This window comes from Equus quagga, chromosome 2, assembly GCF_021613505.1.
Source record: "Equus quagga isolate Etosha38 chromosome 2, UCLA_HA_Equagga_1.0, whole genome shotgun sequence".
Classification (NCBI taxonomy): domain Eukaryota; kingdom Metazoa; phylum Chordata; class Mammalia; order Perissodactyla; family Equidae; genus Equus; species Equus quagga.
Genome location: NC_060268.1, coordinates 14,311,829 through 14,339,801, shown reverse-complemented (window position 1 = coordinate 14,339,801; position 27,973 = coordinate 14,311,829). Strand labels below are relative to the sequence as shown.

At 39.6% G+C, this 27,973-nt stretch overlaps 1 protein-coding gene across 1 annotated transcript; it reads right to left on the bottom strand.

The window, feature by feature from the left end:
* Positions 1-442: 442 nt before the first annotated feature.
* On the bottom strand, positions 443-26,270 carry SNX6 (sorting nexin 6). The gene is made up of 8 exons (XM_046651231.1): positions 26,188-26,270; positions 25,983-26,030; positions 12,997-13,101; positions 12,241-12,351; positions 10,362-10,483; positions 8,325-8,448; positions 2,871-2,966; positions 443-631 (listed from the first exon to the last, which is right to left on the bottom strand). Exons 1-8 carry the CDS (start codon positions 26,191-26,193, stop codon positions 443-445), a joined length of 801 nt encoding a protein of 266 aa, XP_046507187.1. The 5' UTR covers positions 26,194-26,270.
* Between the last annotated feature and the right edge of the window lie 1,703 nt (positions 26,271-27,973).

The window sequence follows — 27,973 nt, the reverse complement described above, 5'->3', positions numbered from 1 at the left end:
TAGTTCAGCTGCAACTCAATCACTAAAAGGCTTTTCTAGAGTCTACCACACTTCAGTATGCAAGTGCTTTATGCATACCTCCCATTTCATCACCCAGAATGTAAAACAGCGTGTACTCAAGGGAGGAGATTAATTATAAGTAAAAAGTTCTAGTGCTTCATCAAGTAAATTCTTAATTGAAATGATTACTTAATTGCAAATGCATGGTGAGAAAGAATACAGTGACCATAAGTAGTTTGGTGCCACTGCCTTGATCTGTGCTAAGGCACCAGCAATTTTATCCACCATGGCTTCTGCATCATCACTGTAAAAGTCAATATGTTGAAAAAAGCCAAAAAGCATCGGAAGAGTATAATGAAAATACTTCTGACCTCACAGACTTGCTGAAAGGGTCTTGGGGTCAAAGTTCCATAGACCACAGTTCAAGGACCACTGCTCGTTATCAGGACTTAAACTGTAAGTAACACGACTCTACAATTCTGCCATTAAAAGGTGTAAGCTTTAGCCATAGAGAAAAAACCTTACTTTTGTGGGATCTTGTCATCCTATCAGATTTAGCAGATGCATCCTTAACTCGGTTATGATATTCTAAAAGGAATGTTCGTTCATGCTCAAAGAAATCATCTACATCCTATAAGATCAAAAGAAAACATAAACTTTTTTCACTTATTTGCTTTAGTATAATATGCAAATCAGTTTATCATTCTAATCATAAAAGGTCATCAATAAAACAGCACAGCTATCCTCTAATAATCAGGTGTTAGAGTGATTTCATCAACAAGTTCAGACTTTAACAGACATGCGTTTCCATCTCTCAAGGAAGAAATCTGTGGTTTGTGTCCGCAGGCTGAGCTCCCCACGTGGTTCATGTTCACATGCTGTACTCTGAAACATGCTCCTGAGCTCTGCCTCTCCAATCCAGCCTCCCCAACAAATAACTATGCCAGCGGGAGTGACCGATGGCTTCCGAGAAAAAAGAAAGAAACTCTGCTAGACAAGCGAAAATCTCTCTCTCTTGGTCTCATGTATTCTATGGGCCGTGCCTGAAGGCTGCCGGGCCTTCTCAATAGGGCCCTCTTTGCTTTGAGGAACCTGGCCAAACTAACTATCCGGGAGCAGTTATGGCGTTAACTAGCATCTTCAACCTTTTTTGGGAACAAAGCTAAATATACATTAAAAATAAAAATTGTTAACAGTAGTTCCCCCTCTTTGACAATAGCAATCATTTAATGAAAAAGCATCAGTTGACATGATATAATTCAAGACACATCAACAGAATGCAAGAAGATAAAGTACGGATAAAATGTGACTTAAAATCTGTAGTTCATGTGTACCAGTTTTCTTAACTGTAAAAACGGGGATAAAACTATCTAACTTGCAGGGTTGTAGCGAAGATGAAATAAGAAAATGTGAGCTACTAAGCAACACACTGTAAATCTTCAAAAAATGTTAGTTATTACTAACATAAAATTAAATTAAAATCTTAATAATATAGTGGTTTACATTTAATGCTAAGAGAAATGTTCAAAATTAATGCCTAGCAGCATCAAAATGGAAGTAAGCTGAGTCCTTATTAGGAAGCAGCTAATTTTTTTTTTTTTTTGAGGAAGATTAGCCCTGAGCTAACTGCTGCCAATCTTCCTCTTTTTGCTGAGGAAGACTGGCCCTGAGCTAACATCAGTGCCCATCTTCCTCTACTTTATGTGTGGGACGCCTACCACAGCATGGCTTGCCAAGTGGTGCCATGTCTGCACCCGGGATCCAAACTGACGAACCCCAGGCCGCTGAAGCGGAATGTGTGCACTTAACCGCTGTGCCACCAGGCTGGCCCCACTAATTTTTAATTATTAATAAACAGCACATGCATCGTCAACACATCACTTGACCTATCTCTGAAAACTCAAAGTAGAAATCAGATAAATAGTACTTCACACCTAAGTTTTATTGTAGATGTATCTATAAAAACAGGCAATGGTGATAAAGCATCACTATTTCTCTTTTTTAGTATTTGCTTGATAACGTAATATAAACATTTTTCTCATATTTTAATGGTAAAAGTTTTCAGATAAATCAATTCTTGTACCATTTTTAGAACATCACTAAGAAAATTTAGGTCTCATTTAGGTAAATAAATAACTCTGTAAGTGTTATGACACATATTACCTCGTTTAATCTTTCCAATAATCCTGTGAGGTAGGTAATATTATTAACCACATTTAGAAAATGGGAAACCGAGATTCAGAGGAAGAGATAACCTCAGCTGAGCTCTTCGAACTCCAAATGGGAACCCAGGTTTCCCCCAACATTTGTAAGGCCAAGGCCAAGCGTACAAATGGAGGCCGCCCCTCTTCTTGCCCCACCCTGTAGTTCTCTAAGGCACAGAGAGACCTCGTGTGCATGTGGCTGGACATTCCATCCTGCACAATGATTTTCTCCCTGTTCCTTCCCTCTACCCAGCTGCCCCATGGTCACCCCTCGATCACCCATCGAGTGCATATACCAGTGGCACAGTCCACCCACTGCAGGATGAGCTCAGAGAAGCCCAGGCAGGACCTGGAACAAAGCCTGGGAACTGGGCAGGGAAATAGGAGGTTCCAGAGACCTGGAGCACGGTCCGGCTTGGAGGGAAGGGGCATGGGGGCTCCAGGTGGGCAATCCCCTTGGACCTGAGACCTCTCAGCCGTTGAAGAAAGGTACTCTCCAAAGAGTGGAACCCAGGGCGCGGGGCTCAGCTTCCCAGGCCTAAGGATCCTCCTGTGTGAACTTCTCTTTTACTCCAATATAACCTGCGCATCTGAAACCTCAATCTGTCTCCCTCTTAAAAGAAGTAAATTCTCAAACCAATACCTCTTGGTCAAATAAAGTCTTACCTTTACTCCTGAAACAATTACTCCATCTGCTGATTTAACCATGTTTTTAAAGAAATCTTCAAGTTTCTCTTTTTTATTTTTCCCTCGCACACTCAACTGAAAGGAAGGTAAATTGAAGTTAGCATTTTTTTTATATTACAAACGGAAAGCAGTGCTTCCTCTATTCTCTGACAGCAAAATGGCAATTTCCAAAGGATCCCAGTTTTCAAGCTTAATAAAGTGGCAGTTTCATCATGTGTACCTGTGATTTTCAAACTTTAGGACATTAAAAAGGAGTGTGGCCTCACTCTCAAAGATTCAAATTCAGCTGACCTACAAGAAGGTCTAGATATCTCAAATTTGACAAGGATATTTGATAATTCTATTGCAAAAAGCTCTCTCACTATACTTTGTCAAACACTACTAAATAATATAAAGACAACTAAAAAGTTAATTAAGAAGTTCCTTTAAATATGTGGAATTTACTGGAGTAAAATATACCACCATATGATTCTGTAAAAGCTCTGAAAATATTTTCTGCAAATTCTCCATTCTGAACTCATCCAAATATCATCTCTTGTCCTGTTTTTGGGGTCAGCAGTTTATAGTACAGGTATATAAAAAATGACTTTGCATAGCATGAATGGTTATTTAAATGCAAAACAAAGAAGCAGCTAACGCTTGACTCTTACCACTTGCTGCATCAGGACGCCCCAGATAGGAACATCCCATCTAATTTCCTTACCCATGGCCATGGCTTCAATGCTCACCTTTATGTAACTGACACAAGTCTTGATCGTTACCCCTAAGCTCTTTCCTGAAACTTAGATCCTATGTCCAATTGCCTAAATCATATCCTTGTTGCATGGAGATTCTGCTAACCTTGCATTAGATGTGCCTAAAACAGTACTCATAATCTAATCTCCAAATTTTTCCTCTTTCTGGTTCCCTATATTCATGACCCCTCCATCCACCAAGCAGTCTCTTGGACTCCCATGTGTTCCCTAAAACCTCATGAATATCTTGAAATAATCTACAACTTCCTCCTTTCTCTCAAAGCTCAAATTCTACCAGCAAATGTCTAAATCTGTCCCTTTCCATTCCCATTGTCCTAGTAAAAGTCCTCACCACCTCTAGACTACTACATTGGACTACTAGTTAACATCCCCCAACTCCTCAATTCAATCCATTCTGCTGCTTGGGACAACATTCCAAAACCAAATTTTGAACATCTCCTCCTTACTCACTAACTTTACAGAGCTTCACGACATTCAGAGAATGAAGGCCAGTCTCCTTAGCATGGCATTTGAGACTTTCAACAATCTGGTTCAACTTACCTTTCTACCAACCACTCTACCCCACACGTCTTATGTTTCAAATAGTTTTCAAAAGGAGCTTGGAACTCAGGTTCTCTGTACCCGAAATAGTATCCCCTCTCTCACCAAAAATTCTATTCAGACTTAATTAAACATCCAAATTAAAGGGCATCTCTTCATGAAATCCTTCTAAACTCCCAGCTGGAATTCACTGCTGTATCTTTAGACCTCCCAATGCACTGTTTTCTTTTTTTAATTGTATTTTTATTAATTAATTCATTAATTCACTCATTAACAAAACATTAATGAGTGTCTATTTCAGTCATGCACTGTAAATATAAAGATTAAGAGATGGCCCCTACCCTTAAAGTAACTTATGGTACAGAGGAGGATACAGAGAAGTAAGCATACGATTAAATATAGTATGAGGGGTGTAATGTCAGCGGGATTCACAGGGCACTAGGCCAGCACACAAGGAATTTAATACAGACTTAGAGGATGAGAAAGATTAGGTTGGAGGATGAATAACTAGTTAGGGGTTGCTTCAATAACCCAGCCAAGAACTATGAAAGTCAGAGCTAACCTTTAGGCCTGGCAATGGAAGGAAGCGGACACATTCCTAATATAGCAAGGGAGCAAAACAAAGAGGATTTGGTGACTCCTCAAAGGAACAGGGAATAGCAGGAGTCATGGGTAATTTTCAGGTTTTAAGGCCTTGGGAAGTGGTGGTACCTTCTTTGAGACAGAGAATAGAAAAGGAGGTATTGGTTTAAAGGGGAGTTCAGGTGAGGGTAAAATACCCAGAGGACACATAAATGGAGCTTTTCAGGAGACCGTTCAACAAATACGGATGGGACTCAAGAGTAATCCAGATTTGTAAATTAAGAGCATATTAGAATATGTGAAGCCATAGGAGTAGATGAGATCAATTAGGGAGAATTTAATAGAATTAGAAGTCTAAAGGAACTTCTAGACTTCTAGAGGACTCAAGGAGGAACCCTGGAAGGATCAGATTTAAAAGAATGGAGATATGGAGGGAAAAGCCCATGAAGGAGACTGGAAAGGAGCCACAGGGTTAAGAGGAAAACTCAGAAGAGATCCCAAAGGTCCAGAAGCACATGGGATCCAGCATAGCTAGAAAGATATCTTAGTCAAAATAGAAAGGCACGATGTACCATCAATAGAATAAAGGCTAAAAACCACATGATCATCTCAATAGATGTCCTTTTTCATGATAAAAACATTTTTTCTCATGGCAAAAACACTCAACAAACTAGAATAGAAGGGAACTTCTTCAACCTGATAAACAGCGTCTATGAAAAACACACAGCCAACATCATACTAAATAAAGAGTGAAATAGCAAATGCTTCCTTCCTAAGATTAGGGACAAAACAAGGATGTCTGCTCTCGTCTATTTCTTTCTTTCTTTTTCTTTTTTTTAAAGACTTTATTTTTTTCGTTTTCTCCCCAAAGCCCCCCAATACATAGTTGTGTATTTTTAGTTGTGGGCCCTTGTAGTTGTGGCATGTGGGATGCTGCCTCAGCATGGCTTGATGAGCAGTACTATGTCCGCACCCAGGAATCGAAATGGCAAAACCCTGGGCCGCAGCAGCAGAGCGCACGAACTTAACCGGACCCTGCTCTCATCTATTTCTATGAAACACTGTACTGGAGGTTCTAGCCAGGGCAGTTAGGTGAGAAAAAGAAATAGAAGGCATCCAGATTGGAAAAGAAGAAGTAAAAACAAACAAAGGAAGGCAATAAACAACTGTGGCTACCAAAGTGGCTGGAGGTTGTGGAGGATACAGGAAGTCACAGATTTGATTTCTGATCAGCTTCCACTTCCCTGTGAATAGGGTCACTATCTGATCAAGGGGAACTGCTGCAAGCTGAAATCAGCTTTCATGGAAAATGGGAGAGAGCTGTCTAAAGTTATAACCTTGTTATAAATGATGGAGCCGGGACTCTGGGCTAGTTGAGGACAAAGACAAAAGGCTGCTGACAGGGTCAAAGCGCAGGAGAGGTCAAGGGTCTAGATGTACCAGTGAGTCAAAGAACAACTCTAATGGGAATAGGGAAAAAGAGGGCTGTGTGGATGGAAGGCTTCTTTTGTGGTCTATAATAATAGGATTCAAGAACTCAGAGGTAAAGCAGGTCAGGGTGACGGCAAGGACCTGGGTGTGGCCACTGATGAGGAAGGAAGAATGAATGGAGGCTAGGGTGTTACATAGGTTAAATATTTAAGCTACTGTTCAGTAAACTATGACTATACCTACTGGAAACGGAGAAGGTGCACAGCTACATAAGTAATGCAATACTAGAGGCAATCAGTCCCCATAGGAGTGGCCATTTCTCACACCACCAAAGCTGGAAGAGGCTTTCCTAGACCTCCCATATGCCCCATGGCCCTTTTCGACCTCAAACACCCTGGCCCTACTTCAACAGCTCATCGATCCCAGGACTCTGAAACAGGTAACACAACAGCACATACAAGTTTCTTTTCCAGCACCACTGAACTGAGAAAGGATCTGAGAAAACAGTTTTACAAACAAGAGTGAGAAAAACCTTTTAGTTTTGAGCCTTTAATCTTCTACAACCTGTTAAGGTACTTGCTGTTAATTCAAGAATATTTGCAAAACACTTTGCAGTCCATCTTTTTAGGCTTTCTCCAAAACACCATTTGCTGATATTAAAAGCGTTATTATAATGCAGCAGCATCATTCTCTCTATTAAGCATATTATTAGTTTGTGAGGAAGAAAAGTAAATCTACCTTGGTGGGAGAAAACTTGTGAAATCCAAGATTTCTGAAAGCAATTTATAAAGCTGATCTAAATATTTAGCAATCTTTCACGGACTACTTTAACAAATACTTATTTTGTATCTTAACTGCCAGGCACTATCCTCAAATAGCGAAGATACAGTGGTGAAAAATTAAAGTCTGACTCTCAGAGAGCTTACATTTTAGTAGAGGGAACTAGATAATGAACATACAAACCAATTTTAAAAATACAGAGATAATTTCAGATAGTACTAAGGGCTGTGGCAACAGGACTTGGAGCGTGAGCTACTCCAGCTGAACGGCCTCAATGCACCAAGATCACTGCGCCTCACTTTATGCCTGCGCTGCTCTCCCAAATTACTAAGGCTTTAGCCCAGCCCATAAACAAGGCCCAGCAAAAACAAACTTAAAGGTACAAAGCAATGACAGCATTCTTTCATGTGTTTTTTCTCAACCTTACTCATGAATCATTTTTAGCTTCTTATAATTCATGATATAGCCAGCATTCTTTACAATTTCTAGTTATAAATGACCACATGCCAGTATCACATACCATATTTACATTTCTGAAAGTACCTATTCTTAAAATGGTATATTTCTGTGATCTTGAGTTACTGCATATACCCTTTAAAAATTTTTCATTTTCTCTACTGTTAAGACTTACGACATTATTTTTATCCTATCTACTAAAACCAAAGCAGAAAAGGCAAATTTCTATACACAAAATTCCTTGACCTTGATGCTAACGTGTAAGCAAGCAAGCACTATGTTACATTTGTTTTCTGCTAAAATTATGAGTTAATTTTGTCATCCAAATATAGGTTCCAAAATGTGTATCACCCATCCACTAAAAGCAGTTTTTTTTGCCAGCACCACCAATGAAGAAATCTTTAACGCTCCACCACCTCAATCTCTCTTTTTGCACAATAAGGGGGTTTTCAGGCAGGGGGGAGGGAGGAAACTTAGGAGTGATCAGCACTGAAGAGGTGAGTTAAACACATCAAGAGTCAACGATTAACCCAAAAGTTATATGGAATTCTTTAGCTCAGGCACCTCCCTGGAACTCCCCATAAGGGTTCAGAAGACTCCAAACTCAAATTTAGGAAACATTAACCAATTTGACAACCCTATTTCTTATGAAGTTCACAATTCAGCATGAAAATCAATGTCCCACGTTGCAACATGATTTACCGTCACTTCTTTAATTAGCCTACTCAAGTTCTATGGAAATACTGCATTACGGCTGAAAAAGTGTCATTTTAAACTGCCTTGAAAAATAAGAACATTATAAAAAGGTCTTAAGCCTTTTCTAACTATTCACTGCCTTTTCCAATGACTCTATAAATAAACCTTGATCACTGCTTTAATCAATACTCACATCTTGATTATATTCCAAGAAGACATGGAAATTTAAATCTTTTCTCAAAATAGGATGTGCTGCCACACGACACAGGAACACTTCATGCATTGCAACAGTCTTCTTGAATATTGCCAAATATTCACTAGAAACAATAAACAAAATTAAAGGTAAAACACTGTATCAACTGGAAAATCATCTGCAACAATTTCTTCAGCAAATACTCTTTGAATTACTCCAAATGCAAAATTAGAGGTACAAAGATATAATCCATGTAAACAAAGGTTTTAGTTGAACTGTTAATGAAATATATAAAACCCAGCTCTGAAAAGACCTCATGCTAGTTAATAGTATTTATATTTAAATGTTAATATTTTCAGGTTTTATAAACCTTTCCTCTGATGCAAACCGATGTTAAAGGTAACTGTAAGGGCATTTGTTTTCAGCTCCAGAGAAAGGATACTACAAATTGTTGACACAATCTTAATGATTCACTCTCTAGATAATTACTGCTTTTAAACACCTTAGTACAAAAACTATCAAAACCCAAACCTCAGTAAGCTTATTTTAAACATTAATAACTATTTTCATTTAATGACCCAAACACACAAGAAATAAACATACCACAGAGAGACTGAGTTTTGCCATTACATTGAAGAATTGTGTTTAAAATATTTTAATGTTATCAGTGAATCACAGCGATCATATAGTAACACACATCAGTTTGGAAAAAAAATAAAACGCTCAAGGAAAAGGCCCAATATTTTTGCTTCAACTACGTGCAAGGAGGATAAGTTTTACATACCAGCAAACCAGCAGGACCAATGGTGGGAGAAGTTTGATCTCCGTGAGGGTAGTCACTCAGTGAAGACAAAAAAGAAGGATGCAGAGGATGGAGGTAGCAGTAGAATAAACCCAAGGTTCTCTGTTATCCAACCCCTAACCAGACCACAAGAGAGTCATGATCAGGGCCACTGGAAAACCACAGATTCTTCAATATTAATGTGCTCTGCTAATTTCCAGTTTTCAGTCTTATAAACTGTAAGTATCTATCTGTCAGCTATTACACTACTGCTCGCACCCAGCATTGACAGAATTCTTAAAATATCTGTCAGTTTACACTTTGACAAAGAAGATCTACTTTGCTAATTTATCTTGTCAGGAGAGTTTAGCATTCTGAAGAGGAGTCTAGTAGCAGTGTGAATATATGCTTGATAACTGAAATTGAGTGGAAGAGGAGAAAAGGAAATGCATGAAGGGGAGAAATGACCAGAAAGAGTGATGGAAGTGATGATAAAGCAAGGAAAAGTCTTTCCTTGCCCAATTCTCAACATACAGAGAAACAATATAGAGCAAATCCAAAATTACTTCACATGTTTAATAAAAGGGGAAAGATTCTATATGTTCAGCAAATACACTAAAAATGAAACAGAAATTAACTCAATTTTTTTCAAGGATTTAATACATTTCCAGTATATATGAAACTAATAATCATTTAATGAAAAACATTTTAAAACTATTCTCTTTGTTCCTATTCTTTTCCCTTCAGCCAGAAGCCACAGGCAGAGAAAAGCGGAGGGGGAAATTACAGACACATACACCCCACACACATTTTTTTTTTTTAAAGAAAAGAGAATATATGTAAAGAGTTGCTCAGCGCATACTTCTCTGAGAAATTGAAGTTTTGGTCGTATGCACGTCGAAAGAAGAGAACTAGGTTGGTAACGACTAAGGCCTTGCAAATAAAAAACAAATAATTTATATTCTGCTTTAAAAAGTCATTTCCTTTTCCACTATTTTTTATAAACTTCCGGATCCTTCATTTTCAATTTTCAGTCTATCTAAAACATTAATTTAAAGAATTTTACAATGCAGACAATTATTCCATAATTTTCCTGTAGGCTCTGATCATGATCATTAGCACTGATTGTGTGGCTTAAACCTGCATCTTTCAGAAAGGGTCACTATGGTGAAATGATTAAAAGAATGGGATATCAGAGAGCACAAAAAAAGGCATTGAAAGAAGCACTATTAACAATAACAACAAAAATCACATACGCTTCCAGTTCCTGTTTCATCTTTGTGAATTCTTCCTTCGTCATGGACCCTTCTCCTTCTCCAAGCTTCTGTAGTTTTTCCCTTGAAGCATCAAAATCAGGTCTTGGTGGTGCTGGTGGGATCTATAACAGAAGCAAATCACTAATGTTAAAGACCCTTTAATTTCTTGCTGCAGTTGTACTGCTGCCACCAGCAAAGACTGTCTCTGTGAGAGCTAAACATATCCCACATGAACTACGCACCATGAACATCCCAAAGTCATGGAAGAGAATTTGGTTAGGTCTAGAAATTAAGATCCTTCAGGTCCTTTACATTAAAAAAGAAATACAGCTGAGCAATATTTCCTGGTATTAGGACAGTACTTCCCAAACTTTAATCTGTAGATTCCTATGTGGCAACCTAGAGTCCCCAAATATACATGCACATTAAGTTCTGACCGTAAGATAAATGAATACGTATAGCAAATACGCATACCATTTTTCAAAAGTATGATTACACACATAAAGGGCATGATTAAATACATACGTATTTTTTAAATTAATGAATTCATAGTAGCTTTATGCTATTGTGTTTTTTCAAATTAGTGAATGCTAGTATAGCAAGGGACATTAAAAAGGTTTCCTGGATTGGAGGAGAGTACCAGAAACAGAAAGCACTGACTTAAAAACAAGAGAACGTGACACAGATTAATGACTAACCTCGTTCCATTCACCCACAGTAAAGGGGTACGTAAGCACTTACCGTAAATAAAAATATAAGATCTAGAAGAGACATGTCATTCAAGGGAAGGATATAAGAAAAAAATTTACCTTAGGAGAAAGGGCCTACAAGTAAGAACTGTTAATGGGAAATGACAGCAAGTAAGACAAGAGGGGAAAAAAGATAAGCAGGGGGGAAAGTTAAAATGAAAATGCCTACAAGAAAAGCGTTACACCAAGGAAAGCCACAGGGAAGGAAGCATCACATACAGTTCAGCACACATTCACTGACGCCCACACATAGCGACTACTACGTGCCAGGCATGAGGCAGGGCAACAGGCCTGTGGATAAATAAGACCGTCTTGGTCTTTGAGGAGTGTTTAGTCTATGGAAGGAAAAAGTACTAAGAAAATGCCATGAGACAAGATGAAGAAGAAAAAAAGGTGGAAATAGGATGAGAAGAGAAGGAGCTTCCAGGTTGGTGAACACATTGACATGCTGGGAGCAGGAAGGTGGTGTACCTGGAGAGGGCATGAAAGCAGAGTACCAACCCCCCTCCCCACACCTTGTCTGTGCATCTCTCCATTTGGCTGTTCCTGAGTTGTATCCTTTATATAAACCAGTAACAGTTAAAAAAAAAAAAAAAAGCATTACCAATTGCCCACCAAACTGAGCTGCAGAAAGAAAAAGAAGCAAATGACTGAGGAGTGTCCACAAGGATGAAGATGGGACCAGGTCAGGATGATTTCAAGGAAATCAAATGAAACTGAGTTTCAGAAATCTGAGTGTGGTCAACAGCTGAGGCACAACATCTGGTCCACATTTAGATTAGACAACCTCGTAAGGAGCCCTCCAACTCCAAATATCTGTCCACCTAAGGGGTCAGAACCAGTATGGTCTGTAACATCCCCTTAATTAATGGGCCCCTAGAACAAGTCCATTTCAATTCTAATAAATACTAAGAATCTAAGTTTAAATGAGGAAGCAGAACATATCTATATTCCCACACTCCCAAATAAGACAACTTAGGATAAAAAGGTTTTAGCCAACTATGCTTTGTAATTGGTAATTTTTAAAAATTACATCAGTTCCCCAAAAATGTTAAACAAGACTTCAACACATAATAAAGTATCTCAAAAGTTCCTAGAAAGTGGCATTAAAATGGAACCTCGACACTTACAATGTAACCTGCATAGTCTTCATTTTCAATGAAGGAATCATGAAGCCAGATAAATTCCTCGTGTTGTCGAACAACAGAAAACTCATTTTGTTTAAAATTTGGCAATGAACTCTGCAAAGATAGAGATTCTCTTGAATAAAAATCAAAATTATACTAAAAAGCTTTTAATAAACATTTTCTATATATGTATTTTTTCAATTAGTCTTATATGGAAGATTATCAGTACTTTTAAACTCTACCATGGAAACCCTGAGACACCCAGACAAAATTACCCTGAGATCCCTGAGAAGATAAGCTGACAGCCTCTTACTGTACTGCACTCTACCACTACTTAAAAGTTATCCTATGAATATACATATATCAAATTCAACTATTTAAACAAAGGAAAATAGATCTGCAATTTGAAAATGTGCCTGAGAATTGAATTCTAAGAAGAAAATAATTTGTAAGACAGTAATTTGATTAAGGATCACAACAAAACTGAAAATAACAAGAATAGTAAAAGATTAATAAAAGTCTAGAGAAAATTAAATTTGCATTATGTCTAGATTCTATGATTAACTCAAACATCTATCTTTAAAAAATACTAGAAGCAGCTTTTTTAAAAAGTTTCTTTTTTTAAATAGTAGCAATGAATTATACGCTACAATAGTTTCTAATTATGTTCAAAACCAAAGTTCCAGTCAATATATTATTACACATGTAACATTACTACAATAAATAGCTAAAGTAACACAAATACAAAACCACATTTACCTTTGTGTGAACAGTGAATTTTACTTTATCTCTCTCACTAAGAGCATCAGAAATGTCCACCTGCAGAGCAGCATCACTTTGAAGATCTACATTTATTGCTTTAAGCTAGAGAAAGAGAATAAAACCTTAATGAAAATTCTGTGAGCTTTTATACAATTTAATTCTTCTCCAAGACAATAAAGCAATGCAAAAACAAACTAAATTAAACTAACAAAAGAATCTTAAATCTAAAAAAGTACTCAAGTTTGTTTAATCTACATATATTTATTTTGGGGCAGATGCTTTGGGCATGTTATTATCTTAACCAATTTTCATTCTACACCATTCAACTATACTTTGCTTTGAATGAGTCAATGTGCTGACCAAGATTCATTACAGTTTCACCCAAAAAGTAAACTATTTTCCAAGAAGATGGTCCATTAAAGTTCAAGTATTCCAAAATTAAGGAAGATATCTACCTTTAAGAACAAGAAAAATAATAAAAAGAATACCGGTCAATGATTTTAATTCTATTGCTTATTTTAATTCAGAAACATACAATAAAACTAATAAACACAGTTAAAAATGTTACATATATGTAAAGTTCTAAGAAAAATGCTAAGATATAGTAAATACTCAATAACTCCCATGATATAAATTTCACATTTTACTCTATAAGCTTTAATACGTTCAAAGAACTGAATATGTTCCCTATTTAGTGCTTCCATTTATTTGCCTATGAGAAGACTTTTCCACTTACAATTCCTTTCATTCTTAAATTTCATCCATTTTTCTTCTCCTTTAAACAAATAAACATTCTAATATGTTTGGGTAATTTGAAGACATATAAAAGAATCAAATACACTAAAAGATAAAGTCTTAGTCAACTGCAAAGATATGAAACATTTAAAGTTTAACTAGCCTGTTTCAAATACTCTAGGTGTAAAACCCAGGACTTACTCTGGGAATCTCACCTCGCACGAGCACCTCAAATTTCAATTACAACGTAAACGGAAAAAACGTTGGAAGCAAAACGGTATATACTCTATGGTCTCAATTATATTTTTTCAAATGCATACATAAAAGGCTTATAGGAAATATGACAAAATATGAATAACAGTAGGTTTTCTTCTTTATACATTCCTTCATTCTCCCAATTTTTCACAATATGCATGTATGACTCTTATAAATAGGAAAAAAGTAAGCCTTCTTTAAACAGAAATCCTGTGCTTTATTAAAAGACAAATTTTGTGAACTTTTTCACTAAATAGAGTTGTTTATTAGTAATAAAAAAAGTAACACACTATTTCATTTTGCACTACTGCTTCTAGATTGAATAAACATATTAAAAAAATACTATTACATAAAATCCAATTTAAGATTCACAGAAGAAATTAATCAGTTTAAACCATGTGATATCATCTCTGATGGCCTTTAATAAAAACTTTATTGATAACTTTAATAAGTTTATATTAAGTTAAATTTTAATCTAATCACATTTTTAAAAGTTTATACTATAAACTTACCTGAAAACATTTTAAAGTAATTTTAAAAACTGTTATTGTACTCAGTGTTACATGCAGCCCATTGTCTAATAAAAGACATGGAAAGTTGTCTTGAGGTACAAAGTTTTCTTTTCCAACTATCTTGTTGCCTCTGCAATAGTGGAAATATTGGAGAACTCTGTTCTTTGCTTTTCTTGCTTCTATTTAGTCTCATGTGGTCTTCATGCTGTCCTTCCTACCTCTCCTCCAACGCTTACCTCTATTCTAGTTTAAGAAAATCTGTCCCTTTTCTCTCTTTACTCATATGCTGGCCACTTTTAGGATGTTTATTGTGGTAGGCTAAACAATAGCTCCCCAAAGATATCCACAACCAAATCCCTGGGACGTGAGGATGTTACCTTATCCGGCAAAAAAGGACTCTGCAGGTGTGACTAAACTAAGGCTCCTGAGATGGGGATTATCTTGCACTATCCAGGTGAGCCCTAAATGCAATTACGTGTATCCTTAAAAAAGGGAGGAAGAGGGAGACGACACAGACAAAAGAGAAGGCAATGTGACTCTGGCGGCAGAGATTACAGTCATGCCGCCACTAGGACCGAAGAGCCAAGGCACGAATTCTTCCCTAGAGCCTTGGGGAGCGTGGCCTGCCGACACCTCGATTTCAGCTCAGTGATACTGATTTTAGACTTTCGGCCTGCAGGGCTGTGAGAAAAGAAATTTCGGTTGTGTTAGGCCACCAAGTTTGCAGTAATTTGTTACAGCAGCCACAGGAAACTAAGAAATTTATCATATGGTTTTTGGAACACTAACCTTGGCATTTCTCATGTTTTCACTGTCTAGTCTAGCATTTCCCAAACACAAGTGATAAGAATTAACCCGGGTGCTTATGAAAAAACAGAATCCCACACCCTACCACAGACCCAGCAAAACAGAATCTTCAGGCAAAGAGCCTTAAAAACTATATTTGGGAACACTAGCCTTGATTTTCATGGTTGTCTTCATCTTCAAATTCTGTCAAAACTTCAATTCGACTATTAACAGTTTCCTTTTAACGATTATAAAAAACATTTTTGTCAGATTTCATATCCATATATACATTTTTACTTTCAGATTTACTTTATTTTCTTAGCCATTGCTCCGTCAATTTGGAAACACACCTTTCAGGATTTCCACATTTAAATAGCTGTTATTTATTTCTGTAACCATGCATGGTGAGGGATGTTAACCAGACTTACTATGGTGATCGTGTCGCAATGTATAAAAATAGTGAAGCCTTATGTTGTGCACCTGAAACTAACACGTTATATGTCAATTATACCTCAATAATAAATAAATAGCTGTTATTTATTATTCCAATTTAAGATTATTCCACATTACTAAAATATTTCTCTTTCTTCCATTTCCCTATCCTTGTATACCAAATACACTGTTTCCCCTTTTTTCTGTTGTTGTTTTCTGCTAGTACACTTGGCTTTTTTTATTGTAACTTTTTTTTTTTTTTTACAGATTGACACCTGAGCTAACAACGGTTACCAATCGTTTTCTTCCCCCTTGCTTTCTCTCCCCGAAACACCCCAGTACATAGCTGTATATTTTTTAGTTGTGGATCCTTCTAGTTGTGGCATGTGGGACGCTGCCTCACCAGGGCCTGATGAGTGGTGCCACGTCCGCGGCCAGGAACCGAACCTGGGCCACCAAAGTGGAGAGTGCGAACTTAACCACTCAGCCACGGGGCTGGCCCTATTGTAACTTTTATAAATAAAAATATTCCTATACATTCTACCTAAAGCCATCTACAGATTCAATGCCATCTCAATCAGAATCCCAATGACATTCTTTACAGAAATAGAACAAAGAATCCTAAAATTCATATGGGGCAACAAAAGACCCCCAATTGCTAAAGCAATCCTGAGAAAAAAGAACACAGCTGGAGGCATCACTATCCCTGACTTCAAAGCATACTACAAAGCTACGGTAATCAAAACAGCATGGTACTGGTACAAAAACAGGTGCACAGATCAATGGAACAGAAGTGAAAGCCCAGAAATAAAACCACACATCTATGGACAGCTAATCTTCGACAAAGGCGCTGAGGGCATACAATGGAGAAAAGAGTCTTTTCAACAAATGGTGCTGGGAAAACTGGAAAGCCACATTGTAAAAGAATGAAAATTGACCATTCTTTTTCACCATTCACCAAAATAAACTCAAAACGGATCAAAGACCTAAAGCTGAGACCTGAAACCATAAGGCTTCTAGAAGAAAATGCAGGCAGTACACTCTTTGACATCAGTATTAAAAGGATCTTTTCGGACACCATGTCTTCTTAGACAAGGGAAACAATAGAAAGAATAAACAAATGGGACTTCATCAGACTAAAGAGCTTCTTCAAGGCAAATGAAAACAGGATTGAAACAAAAAACAGCCCACTAACTGGGAAAAAATATTTGCAAGTAATATATCCAACAAAGGCTTAATATCTATAATATATAAAGAACTCACACAACTCAACAACAAAAAATTAAACCACCCGATCAAAAAATGGGCAGGAGACATGAACAGACATTTCTCCAAAGAAGATATACAGATGGCCAATAGGCACATGAAAAGATGTGCATCATCATTGATCATGAGGGAAATGCAAATCAAAACTACACTAAGGTATCACCTTACACCCATTACAATGACAAAAATAACTAAAACAAATAGTAACAAATGTTGGAGAGGTTGTCGAGAAAAAGGAACCCTCATACACTGCTGGTGGGAATGCAAACTGGTGCAGCCACTATGGAAAACAGTATGGAGATTCCCCCAAAAATTAAAAATAGAACTACCATACGATCCAGCTATTCCACTACTGGGTATCTATCCAGAGAGCTTGAAGTCAGCAATTCCAAAAGTCCTATGCACCCCAATGTTTATTGCAGCATGATTTACAATTGCCAAGACGTGGAAGCAACCTAAGTGCCCATGAACAGATGACTGGATAAAGAAGATGTGGTATATACATAGAATGGAATACCACTCAGCTGTAAAAAAGAACAAAAATCGTCCCATTTGCAACAACATGGATGGACCTTGAGGGAAATATGTTAAGTGAAATAATCCAGATAGAAAAGGACAATCTCTGTATGACTCCACTCATGAGGAATTTAAACCTGTGGACAAAGAGAACAGATTAGTGGCTACCAGGCGAAAGGGGGGGTGGGGGGTGGGCACAAAGGGTGAAGGGTTGCACCTACAACACGACTGACAGACAATAATATACAACCGAAATTTCACAAGATTGTAACCTATCATAAAACTCAATAAAAAATTCCTATATTATCTATTTACCACTTTTAATCTTGGATTCTCTCTCTTTTTTTTTTTTGGTGAGGAAGATTAGCCCCGAGCTAACATCTGTTGCCAATCCTCCTCTTTTTGCTTGAGGAAGATTGTCGTTGAGCTAACATCTATGCCAGTCTTCCCCTATTTTATGTGGGCCACCAGCACAGTGTGGCGTGACAAGTGGTACTAGATCCGTGCCTAGGATCTGAACCTGCGAACCCCAGGCCACCAAAGCAGAGTGCACAAACTTAACCACTATGTCACCAGGCCAGCCCGTTAGATTCTATTTTTTTAGGGGTAGTTTACATACAATGAAATGCAGATTTTAAGTATATAGTTTGAAGAGTTTTAACAAATATACAGATTACACCCCTGTAATCACCACCATAATCAAGATATGGAACATTTCCATCACCCCTAGAAGTTCTCTCCTTTACTTTTATGCCTCAATTTCTTTACTTTCTAACTCTTCTGTAAATTCTCTCTTATATGCCTTATTAAAACATATTATCCATTCACATACTGCCTTAACAGCTATTAATTCTATTTACCATTTGTCTTTTTCATTCTTTTAAGAACTGAGTTCTAGAACTCATCTCAGGAAAATGTGCATCAACCACAAATATGGTCACAGAAAAATGCCGATGGTGAGATTCTGACTCCTTTAAATTATCTTTCATAATAAGTTCAAAATATCAAGTAAAGTGTTCATTCTGGTACTGCATCTTCCTATAGTCAGTTCCTATAGATGCTTCACACCCTAAATAACTTTTTCCATTTCCTGAGCCTATGGAGAAAAGTAGACATAAAAATTATTTTGTTTCACCATAAGATTTGCTTCACACAAATAAGGGTTTTTTTAAGTCCTATTTCTAATAACTAAGATGTATAATGGAAAGGCCAGCCAACAAAATAAAATCATCCCCCACATCAATACAAAATTTTCACTGAAAGCTAACGTACTATCATATTTCATCAATTCTAGATGCATATTTTTCACACTTCAACATATCTGAAATAGGGATGTCTTTCAATTGATGACAAATTATAGTTTAATTGGCAAGACTTTTTCCTTACTAGTGGTACATAGTAGAAAATATATCCATGGGGCCAGCCCCGTGGCCGAGGGGTTAAGTTCGCACGCTCCGCTTCGGCGGCCCAGGGTTTTGTCAGTTCGGATCCTGGGCCCGGACATGGCACTGCTCATCAGGCCATGCTGAGGCGGCGTCCCACATGCCACAACTAGAGGACCCACAACTAAAATATACAACTATGTACTGGGGGGATTTGGGGAGAAAAAAGCAGAAAAAAACAAAAATGACTGGCAACAGTTGTTAGCTCAGAAGCCAATCTTTAAAAAGAAAAAAAAGAAAATATATCCTCTAATCACTTGCACCTTAGATTTGATAAAATATCATATTGTAAATTTAGTGTTAATTACATGAAATGCATACAGATTCTCCAGAGGAATTTTCTTCTTTGTTCAGAGAAGTCAGTAATTTTAGAGTTTTTATTAAGGGAAAGAGTTAAAGCAAACAACTTGTGACTCATCAACATTTAATTAACTTTCTGCAACCCGTGAAGTCGGTTCGTCTGAGGAAATTCTAATTAGATTGTGTTCACTGGTTTAATCCTTATCTGGGCCAATAAACTTTGTACTTTCTTTCGTCAGAGACTGACTAGGTGTAACATTTGCATCATGGTCAAGAGAAAGACTAGGACAGAGAAAAGGGATTAAGCAACACAAACACCGTATCATTAGAAAAATAATTTAAAGACACTGCCCTATTGCTGATGAATTAGTTCTCCACATATAATTACTTAGTAAAGACATTCACTATTAGTTTACTACACTGACTTTACTGTAAGTATCTACCTTAGAACATTCCTTAAAAATTAATTATCTTTTGCCAGAAAAGTACATGCATAGAGATGGATGGATGGATGAAGAAAAGAAGGAAAATAACTTTAATTATTCAACAGCCTCCCAACTGGTCTCTTGCTTCTACCATTCCATCTATTCCTTATACATCCCCCAGAAGGATCCGGTTAAACTACAAATCATTCCTCTGCTCAAAACTTAAGGGGTTCCCACTTGGAGAAAAGCCCAAGTCCTTACAGTGGCCCACCAGGCCCTATAAAATCTGCATCAGACACAGTCCTTCTGACTAATCTGCTGTTCCTCTGGCTCACTGCAGCCCCACCACATGGCCTCCGCGCTGTTCCTTGAACACACAGGCATGCTACCACCTCAGGAATCTTTGCACTTACTGTTCCCTCTGCCTGGAACATTCTGTTCCCAGATATCTATGTACACGAATCATGCCTCATTTCCTTCAAGTCTTTACTGAAATATCACCTTCTCAGGAAGGGCTTTCCCGGCCACCCTCTTGAAAACCACAGTGCAACCCCCTACCACCCTTAAACAACTTCTATCCCTCCCTCCTTTTTTTCACAGCATGGATTCACCACCTACTACATTTTAGTGTTTTTTTTTAATGGCCCCCCCTTAACTAGAATGTCAGTTCTATGAGGACACAGATTTTTGTTTGTTTTGCTTGTTGCTATATTCCCAGCAGAGGCCCTCAACAAATAGTTGTTGAATGGAAAGAAGGGAAGAGTAGAAAAGAAGGTTGTCACCAGAAACTGTTTTCAGGTAGTTACAGTACAGTCAATGAAAGACCCCACGAGACAGACAGAAGTACGAGACAGACAGAAGTAAATTCTGCTAAGCTCACTAATTCCAGCCAAAGTTTACATCTATCTAACTCCTAGCCCAGTTATGATTTTGGAAGTCCTGTAACACATCATTTCCATTATACCCAGCAGTCAAATCAAGGGTTGATTATACAACATCTTCTGGAAACTGGCATTTGCAACCAGATTTCCTCTCATATACCATACCAGAAACAATGAAACATTATTAGAGTCACATGATATGTCACTCCAATGCCTTTCTTGCTGGTCCCATCCACTCCCAATGCTCTTTCGCCATACCTGGCTTGCAAATTCCCACATTTAGGATCAATTCAGCCATCAACTTTCTTTGCTTTTAGTATGAGCTGTTGAGTGTGGCTAGAGAAAAGTCACAACTCTTTATATTGGTCCACTACAAATTAATGGTCTGCAAATTGCATTAGGCACTTACAACCACTCAACAGTCCTGAGCAGATCTGCTCAGTTCCCCTTCAGCTACTCCAAACTTTTACTACCTCACCCCTCTACATTTCTACCCCCACTCTCAACAAGTGACCTTGCTTCCCACATCCAAGAGAAATAAACACTAGCAACTGTTTTTCCCTCAGACCCCTCAATAAACCTTTCTACAAATGAATCTAGCCTCACCACCGCCTCTGCATTCTCAGCAGAAGTGGTAAGCTGTGGAGGGCTGAGCAGTCTGTCCACGTGAGCATTTGATCTTCCTGTCTGCTCCAGGACCTGCTCATACACTGTTCCCCTAGTCAAGCTAGGCTTGGTCTCTCAAAACCTTCACATAGTGAGTACCTAATTTCCAAATCCAATACTTCTCAGTCTATGTGACATCGTGGTATTCTGCCTTGGCAATAACTCTTGACCACTTCCTCCTTAAAACTCTCTCAACTTCCGGGGACTTCTCTCATTCTCCTCCTACCCCTCTCAGCCCCATTAATTAGTCATTTCTTCTCCTTGGCCTTTAAATGTTGGTTTCCCCTCTGTGCTACCTAGCCTTAGCAACCTCAGCCATTCTTGACTAATAACTCCTAAATTTATATCTTCACCTCAAACCTCATGTTCTAAGTACCCAATCGGAATTTCAAGTTACTAACTAGACATATCTACCTGGACGTATTTACTTATTAAACAACTGAGTGCTTTCGATTGAGTTAGTGTCTAGGTGCCGGGGAGGGAGCAGTGAAAAGACATGATCCTCATCCTTACAGATCTTGCATTCTAGTTTGGCAGGGAAGGGATTAGATGCCTTATAGGTACTTCAAATCTAACGTGTCTGAAACCCAACTTCTTATCTCCCTCCTAACTCTGGTCTTCTCTCCAATATTCATTTTCTCCTCCTCTTCTGCCCAGCCATGGACTTACTCAGTCACTATGCCCTGCCAATTCCATCTCGTAAACATCTCTTTGCTATGTCCCCTCCTTCATCCCCTTTTCCACTGTCTTAGTTCCACCTTCATCATTTCTCATCTGGGCAACAGCTGTTAACTGGCTTCTCTGCTTTCTGAGAGGAAGCCTCAAACCACTCTCCACATCAGAGTAATCTACAATGCTGTTTTCTAGGCATTTATCTTTCCCAGCGTAAAATCCCTCAGGACTTCCCACTGCCCACAGTCTTTATCATGCATTTTACACTCTTAATCTGTACTGTCCATATCTACCTTTGCAACCCTGCTTCCAGTAAAAACAAGTGCTCCAGGTAGAACCAAATTACCTATACATGGTATCCTCTCTGCTGGCAAGCCTTCCCCTTCCCTGAGCGCCTACAAAATTCCTGGTCAACATTTAAGACTGAGCTCATTTGGGAGGCAGCACCGTGGTTAGGAGGCCAGGACCTACAGCTAGACTGCCCGAGTTGAATCCAGCTCTCACCGCCTGTACGACCTCGGGCAAGGTATTTAATCTCTATGAGACTCAGTTTTCCTTTCCAAAGTAGGAATAGTAGCAGCACCTACTTCACAGGGATTTGGGACATGAGTTGATACATGGAAAGTCCCTGGCAAACAGTAAATGCAATACCAGTGTATAGCTATCATTATGTATTCACTAGTCCCCCTCCCAAGGGAACCACTCTCTCCTTTGTACTCTCCTGGCATTTTATCATAAGTCTCTCACTACAAGTGATCGTCTCAGGGCAGGAACTTTCTCTTCTTCCTCGGCCAACATTCATCTTCTTATCCTCTGCCAACACAATCTCTGTCACATTTTTATCTGAAATAACTATCAATAAATGTGGACTGTGTTCAAGCTAAATACTGAGTAGGTACAACAGAAAATGTAAACATCTGGGCCAAGTCTTGAAAGATAAGTCAAATTCAAGTGAGAAAAAAAAGTAGTCCACAAGATTGAAAAGCATGCATAAAGCAGACATTAAAGTGGAGAGATGCTTGGGCAATGACAAGCAAACTAGAGTGAGCCTAGAGCGGCGGTGATAGCGGGGAGCATAGTGAGAAACGAAGCCAGCCTGGCAGGGTTATGAGCTGTGTTGAAGGCTAGCCCAAGGAGTTTGGACTTTACTGCAAAAAGAATGGGGTCTGAGTAAGTCCTTTTGCCTGATGGTGTTCTGTGATATAAACATTCTAGTTAGGTAACTAGAAGTAATGTGGAAGCTGGACTGGAAAGTAGAAAGACTGGAGACAGCGATTTATGACAGGTACAGCTACAATCCAAGCAAGAAACAGCAAGGACCCTAACTGCGGCCATGCAAATGAAGGATGGGATGAACACCATTTCCAAGGTGAAATTTACTGGCCTTGTGCCTGTTCTGATATGGGGATGAAGGACATGATGATGCAGGTTCCCTGCCTGCATGACCAGAAAATGAAGACATTAATGAGATAAGGAACAGAGAGGGAGGAGCAAGGCTAGGAGTCCAGGAGAGGTGTAGTTACTCCACCCAAAATAATTTTGAAAACAGTAAACATATTATTTAGAATTCAAATCAAATGCTAAGAGAATTACACCTTCACACTGGCACCCAATGCTCTTTTAACAAGCATCACAGAGTAAAATGTGTCCAGTTCAAAGGGCTCATTTGTTTACTAAATAATGTTACTGTCCTTCATTTGGAGGGGGGACCCCATTATGGAGTGGTGTGGCTGAAGAGATCAAAAAGTGGCTAATGATTTTCAATATTGCGTATTCTTAAAGTCTCTTTTTTAAGCTTCTCACAAAACACTATTTTCTTAAGCTTGTAAGATTCTCTCCTGTTCCAAATACCATGATGAAAATTTAAGTCTGTTTAAAGAAATTTATTTAAAAATACCGACTTGAATCTTGTGTTATTTGCTGCTTTGTTTGAAATGCTTGCACTATTATTTTTGAATCTGTGATGTCCCCCTCTGCAATTCATATCAAATATGCACTTCATGCTTTTTCTCTATCAACTCTCCTTCTTAACAGACTGAACAAGATAATCTAAACTAAAAGTGCAGTGCCTGAAAGTTCTCGTTATGGCAATCTATTTCTATCAGGACAAACACAATATAAGGAAATTTAAACAGGCCAGATATTCCTGTTCCTGAAACAAGGAAGGGGCAGGATAACTTTGTGCAGCCGTAATCAGACTTCAGTGCACAATGGGATCTTCTTGGGTGCTTGTTAAAAAAACTAGTTATCTGTTCTTCTCCTCACCTCATGAGACTGATTTACTAGGGTGAGGACCCAGAAACTGTTTTTCAAACACCTCAGGTGATTCTGATTTCAAGGCCACTTTAAGAAATACTCACACTGGCTCGCCATGTCAGAAACATGGTCTCAAGGGCACCTCTCCCACTCACTGGCTGTGGGACCTCAGACTACTTAGTTTCTCTAAGGTTCAGATTTCTCATCTGTAAAAGGCAGATACTAAAAGCCTCACAGGGATGATGAGAGGATATAAGGAAACACTTAAAAAGTGCTTAACACAGTGCCAGCTAAGATTATTACGTACAATGATTCACCCAGTTCCACAGGACAAAAATAAGGAAGACCTGGACACGTATACAAGTTCATTATGACAACTGCTTCTAATTCATGATAATGTTTTTTCCATTTTCATATTAAAATTTTCATCTACAAGATTCTACAAGAACCTCCCGGTCACGCACGCTCTTTGTCTCTGTCTCCCTCTAATTTTGTAATACATGAAAAAAGTTTTTGGACATATTACTTAATTGGTTCCAGTTCCATAAGCACATCTTACCAAAGGCATAAAGTCAGGAACACAAATATTCACCAGAAAATACTCTAATTTCACATAAACATAAAAATCAAGAAATTAATACTTTTACTGAACACGAGTCAGATTTTACAGAGAGCAAATCCTGTTTGCTTTTCCTGGTAGACCACAAAAATAAGACACAAAAGTTGTTATCCAAACAAAGAAGGCTATATGCTCTATATTTAGAAAAATCAGTTTGTGCTAAAATCAATTCGTCTCATTTCCTAAAGAAATCTGCTGGTTTCCCCTATTTAACCCCAAATACAGTACATAACACCCTCTGCATCTTTTTTAACATTTGAAAGCTCTTATAAAGGTCATCAGTTAATACTAACTACTTCATCTCTTATTAGAAAAAAATAACTTTTTTCTAATTATCATCATCATCTTACAAAAATATTTTATCGCCTACCAAAAGTCGACTAACAGATGTGTCTCGCATTATCTAAGATGAATAAGTAAAAGCAAAATGCAAAACTGAAGTGCAGGCTGTTAAATGTGGAAGGTTGCCGAGCTGGAATCATCACATATCAATATTTTTCAAGTGCTCACTTGTACAAGGCACTATACAGATTACCACCCTTCAGCCAAGGCAAATGGGGGGAGAGAGCAGGAGGGAGGAGTCGGAGCCCTGAAGGCCCTTTCTGAAGTGGAATTCAATTCTCCTCAAAACAACAAGGGAACTCTACAAAAGATGTATTTTGGGGACATTAAGAAAAGTAAAGGCAGCGTGGGCTCCCAACACTTTGCAAAATCTGAGATGATACTGGAGAAGAGTTAAGATATGGTGACCGTAAAAATCCCTTGCCAAGGGGTAATTTAGCACAAGCCTGTGCCATTATCTGTTTCAGAGGGAGAGACGGGTGGGCGGGAGAGGGTTCGAGGTCCACGGGGGAGAAAATTAGGATGCCGCCAGAAAGGTCTGAGGATGGGTTTCATCGCCACCAAAGTGGCGGGGCGGGGGTCCAGCTCCGGCCTCCACCTGCACTTCCCCACCTGCACCCCGACCCGGCCGGGGAGGAGGTCCTCCCGGGGGTCCCCAGCGGGGCGGGACACGAGAAAGCGGCCGCGGTCCCGGGAAATCAAAGCGAAGCGGCCCCGAAGAGGAAGGGCTGCAGGAGGGCGGGGCGGGGCGCGGCGGCGAGGAAACCGAAAGGCGGCCGGCGGGGAGGGGGCGCCGCGCGGCCGAGGACCCGCGGGACCACACCCCGGGCCGAAGCGGGGAGGGAGGGGCCCGCGGGCGAGGCGGAGGCAGAACTTACTCCGCGGTCCTCCTCCGAGAGGAAGTCGGGGCCGTCGTCCAGGCCTTCCTGTGGGGTTGGCGGGGCCCGGCGCGCCGGAGGAGAGGACGGAGTGGGGGAGACACAAAAGGAGACATTAGTGCCAGGCCGGCGCGGCCCCGGCTCCCGCCCCGCGCCCGCCGCCCCCACCGCGCGCCCGGGGCCCGGCGCCGCGGAGAACACCCACCATCATGGCTGCTCCGAGGCGAGGGCCAGCGCAGGCGCGCACCGCACCGCGGCCGAGCGGAGCCGGCGGCGGCGGGCAGGGGGCGGGGCCTCGGGGCAGCCCCGCCCGCCCCGGCGCAGGGCCGGGGTCCGCGAGCTAGGGAGGAGGGCCACGGGGCTCCCCGCCCAAGGTCGGAGCCACCGACTCAGAGAGGGCCGGAGGGCCCGGACCCACTTGGCTGGGGACAGCTCGCGCCTGGCTGGTTCTCGCCCAGGAAAGGCCGAGGGCCACCCAGGGAGCTGTCCAGTTCCCTTTCCCTGAGGGATGCAGCGAAAAAGCAAGCAAGCGCCCTCTGGAAGCCACAATAAATCGTCTAGTCTTTGTATTGTGCCACACGATAATTAATCACAATTAATATCATTTTGCCCCTGGAAGTTGTGGGAACCAAGGGCCTTCACACAGTCAGAAGTCAGGGACTGTAATCAAGTTTTACTGCTGGCGAGGTAATAACTACCTCATGGTTTGTGGCGCTTATGGTTGAGTACTATAAAAATGAGCTGTTTGCATTACAAGAGTATTCCTTTCCTTTATACGAAGAAATGTCCCCAGACCTACTCTAACTGTCCAGCCGGTTAGCACCACACGGGTGTCCACAGGCACTTCAAACAACAGGACAAAATCATTCCTTTTAACCCCTGCCCCGCTTCACCTGTTACTCACACACAGGCATGCACGCACCCACAAACAAGCAATCCTTGTGCTTTCACCCACTTAATGGCAGCAGCATCTTCAGATGTTCAGGCCAGAAACCTCAAAGTGCTATTCAAATCCTTCCTTCTTTTCCCTCACTCCTCACACCATTTAGTAACCAAATCCTATTGCTCCTATAACTGATTATCTGCGTTCCTTCTTAAATTGGTCCCATTCCTCCCCCCCACCCCCCTTCCACAGCAATTACCCTCAGCGTCTCTCCTCTGGACCTTTGTAATACTCTGCTAACTTTTCTTATTTCCATCTCTCTCACCTCCATTCTACGCACTGCTGCTAGTTTTTCTCCCAAGATAGTTATTGATGATCATGCTCCTAACTTGTTCAATAATTGCTACAAGTCTCCATTACATAAAAGTACAACTCTTCAGCCTATGATTCTAGGCTCTCCACGTTTGATTCCCTCCCTTCTTTGCCAAGCCCTCCATACTATCTTATGAAATTGAAGCTCTCAAAACGATAATGTTAAACTTACTAATACTTTCATGAGAACTTCCTGTAGCTTTCATTTTGTCGCATAAAGAGAACTGAGCATAGAGAGGGTAAGTTACTGCCCCAACAAGGGTTATTCTCCAATATAAGGGGGATGACTCTCTTTTTTTGTCTTTTGTTTCTTGTTTCCCAGGGCATTGTAGTAACCACAGAGCAGTGTTTTTCCCTGGGAGTCATGGGGCATCATGCGGTGTTAGCGTAGTGCGATGAAGTGTCAGGAGGAACGTTCCAGTAATTTGTTGCTGATAAAAAGTGCCAATATTTCTTAATGATTTGTTCTTAGATTGAAGGTAATGCCTGTAAAGCTCCACTTCCTACATACAGAGAGAAGAGTGGAGCTACAATTAATGAGCGGGATTTACATACAGCTGATAGGAGGATCAGGTGTGTCCTTGGGGACAAAGGTTGAGAAGTGCCATATATGACCACCTCAAATGCTTCTGATCATTAACCAAGGGTTTTAAATTTCAACGTTTAAGCCAAGTCCAGAAACATTGTACAAAACCATTGAAATTCTTAAACGTCAAAACTTTAAAATCACTAGTTA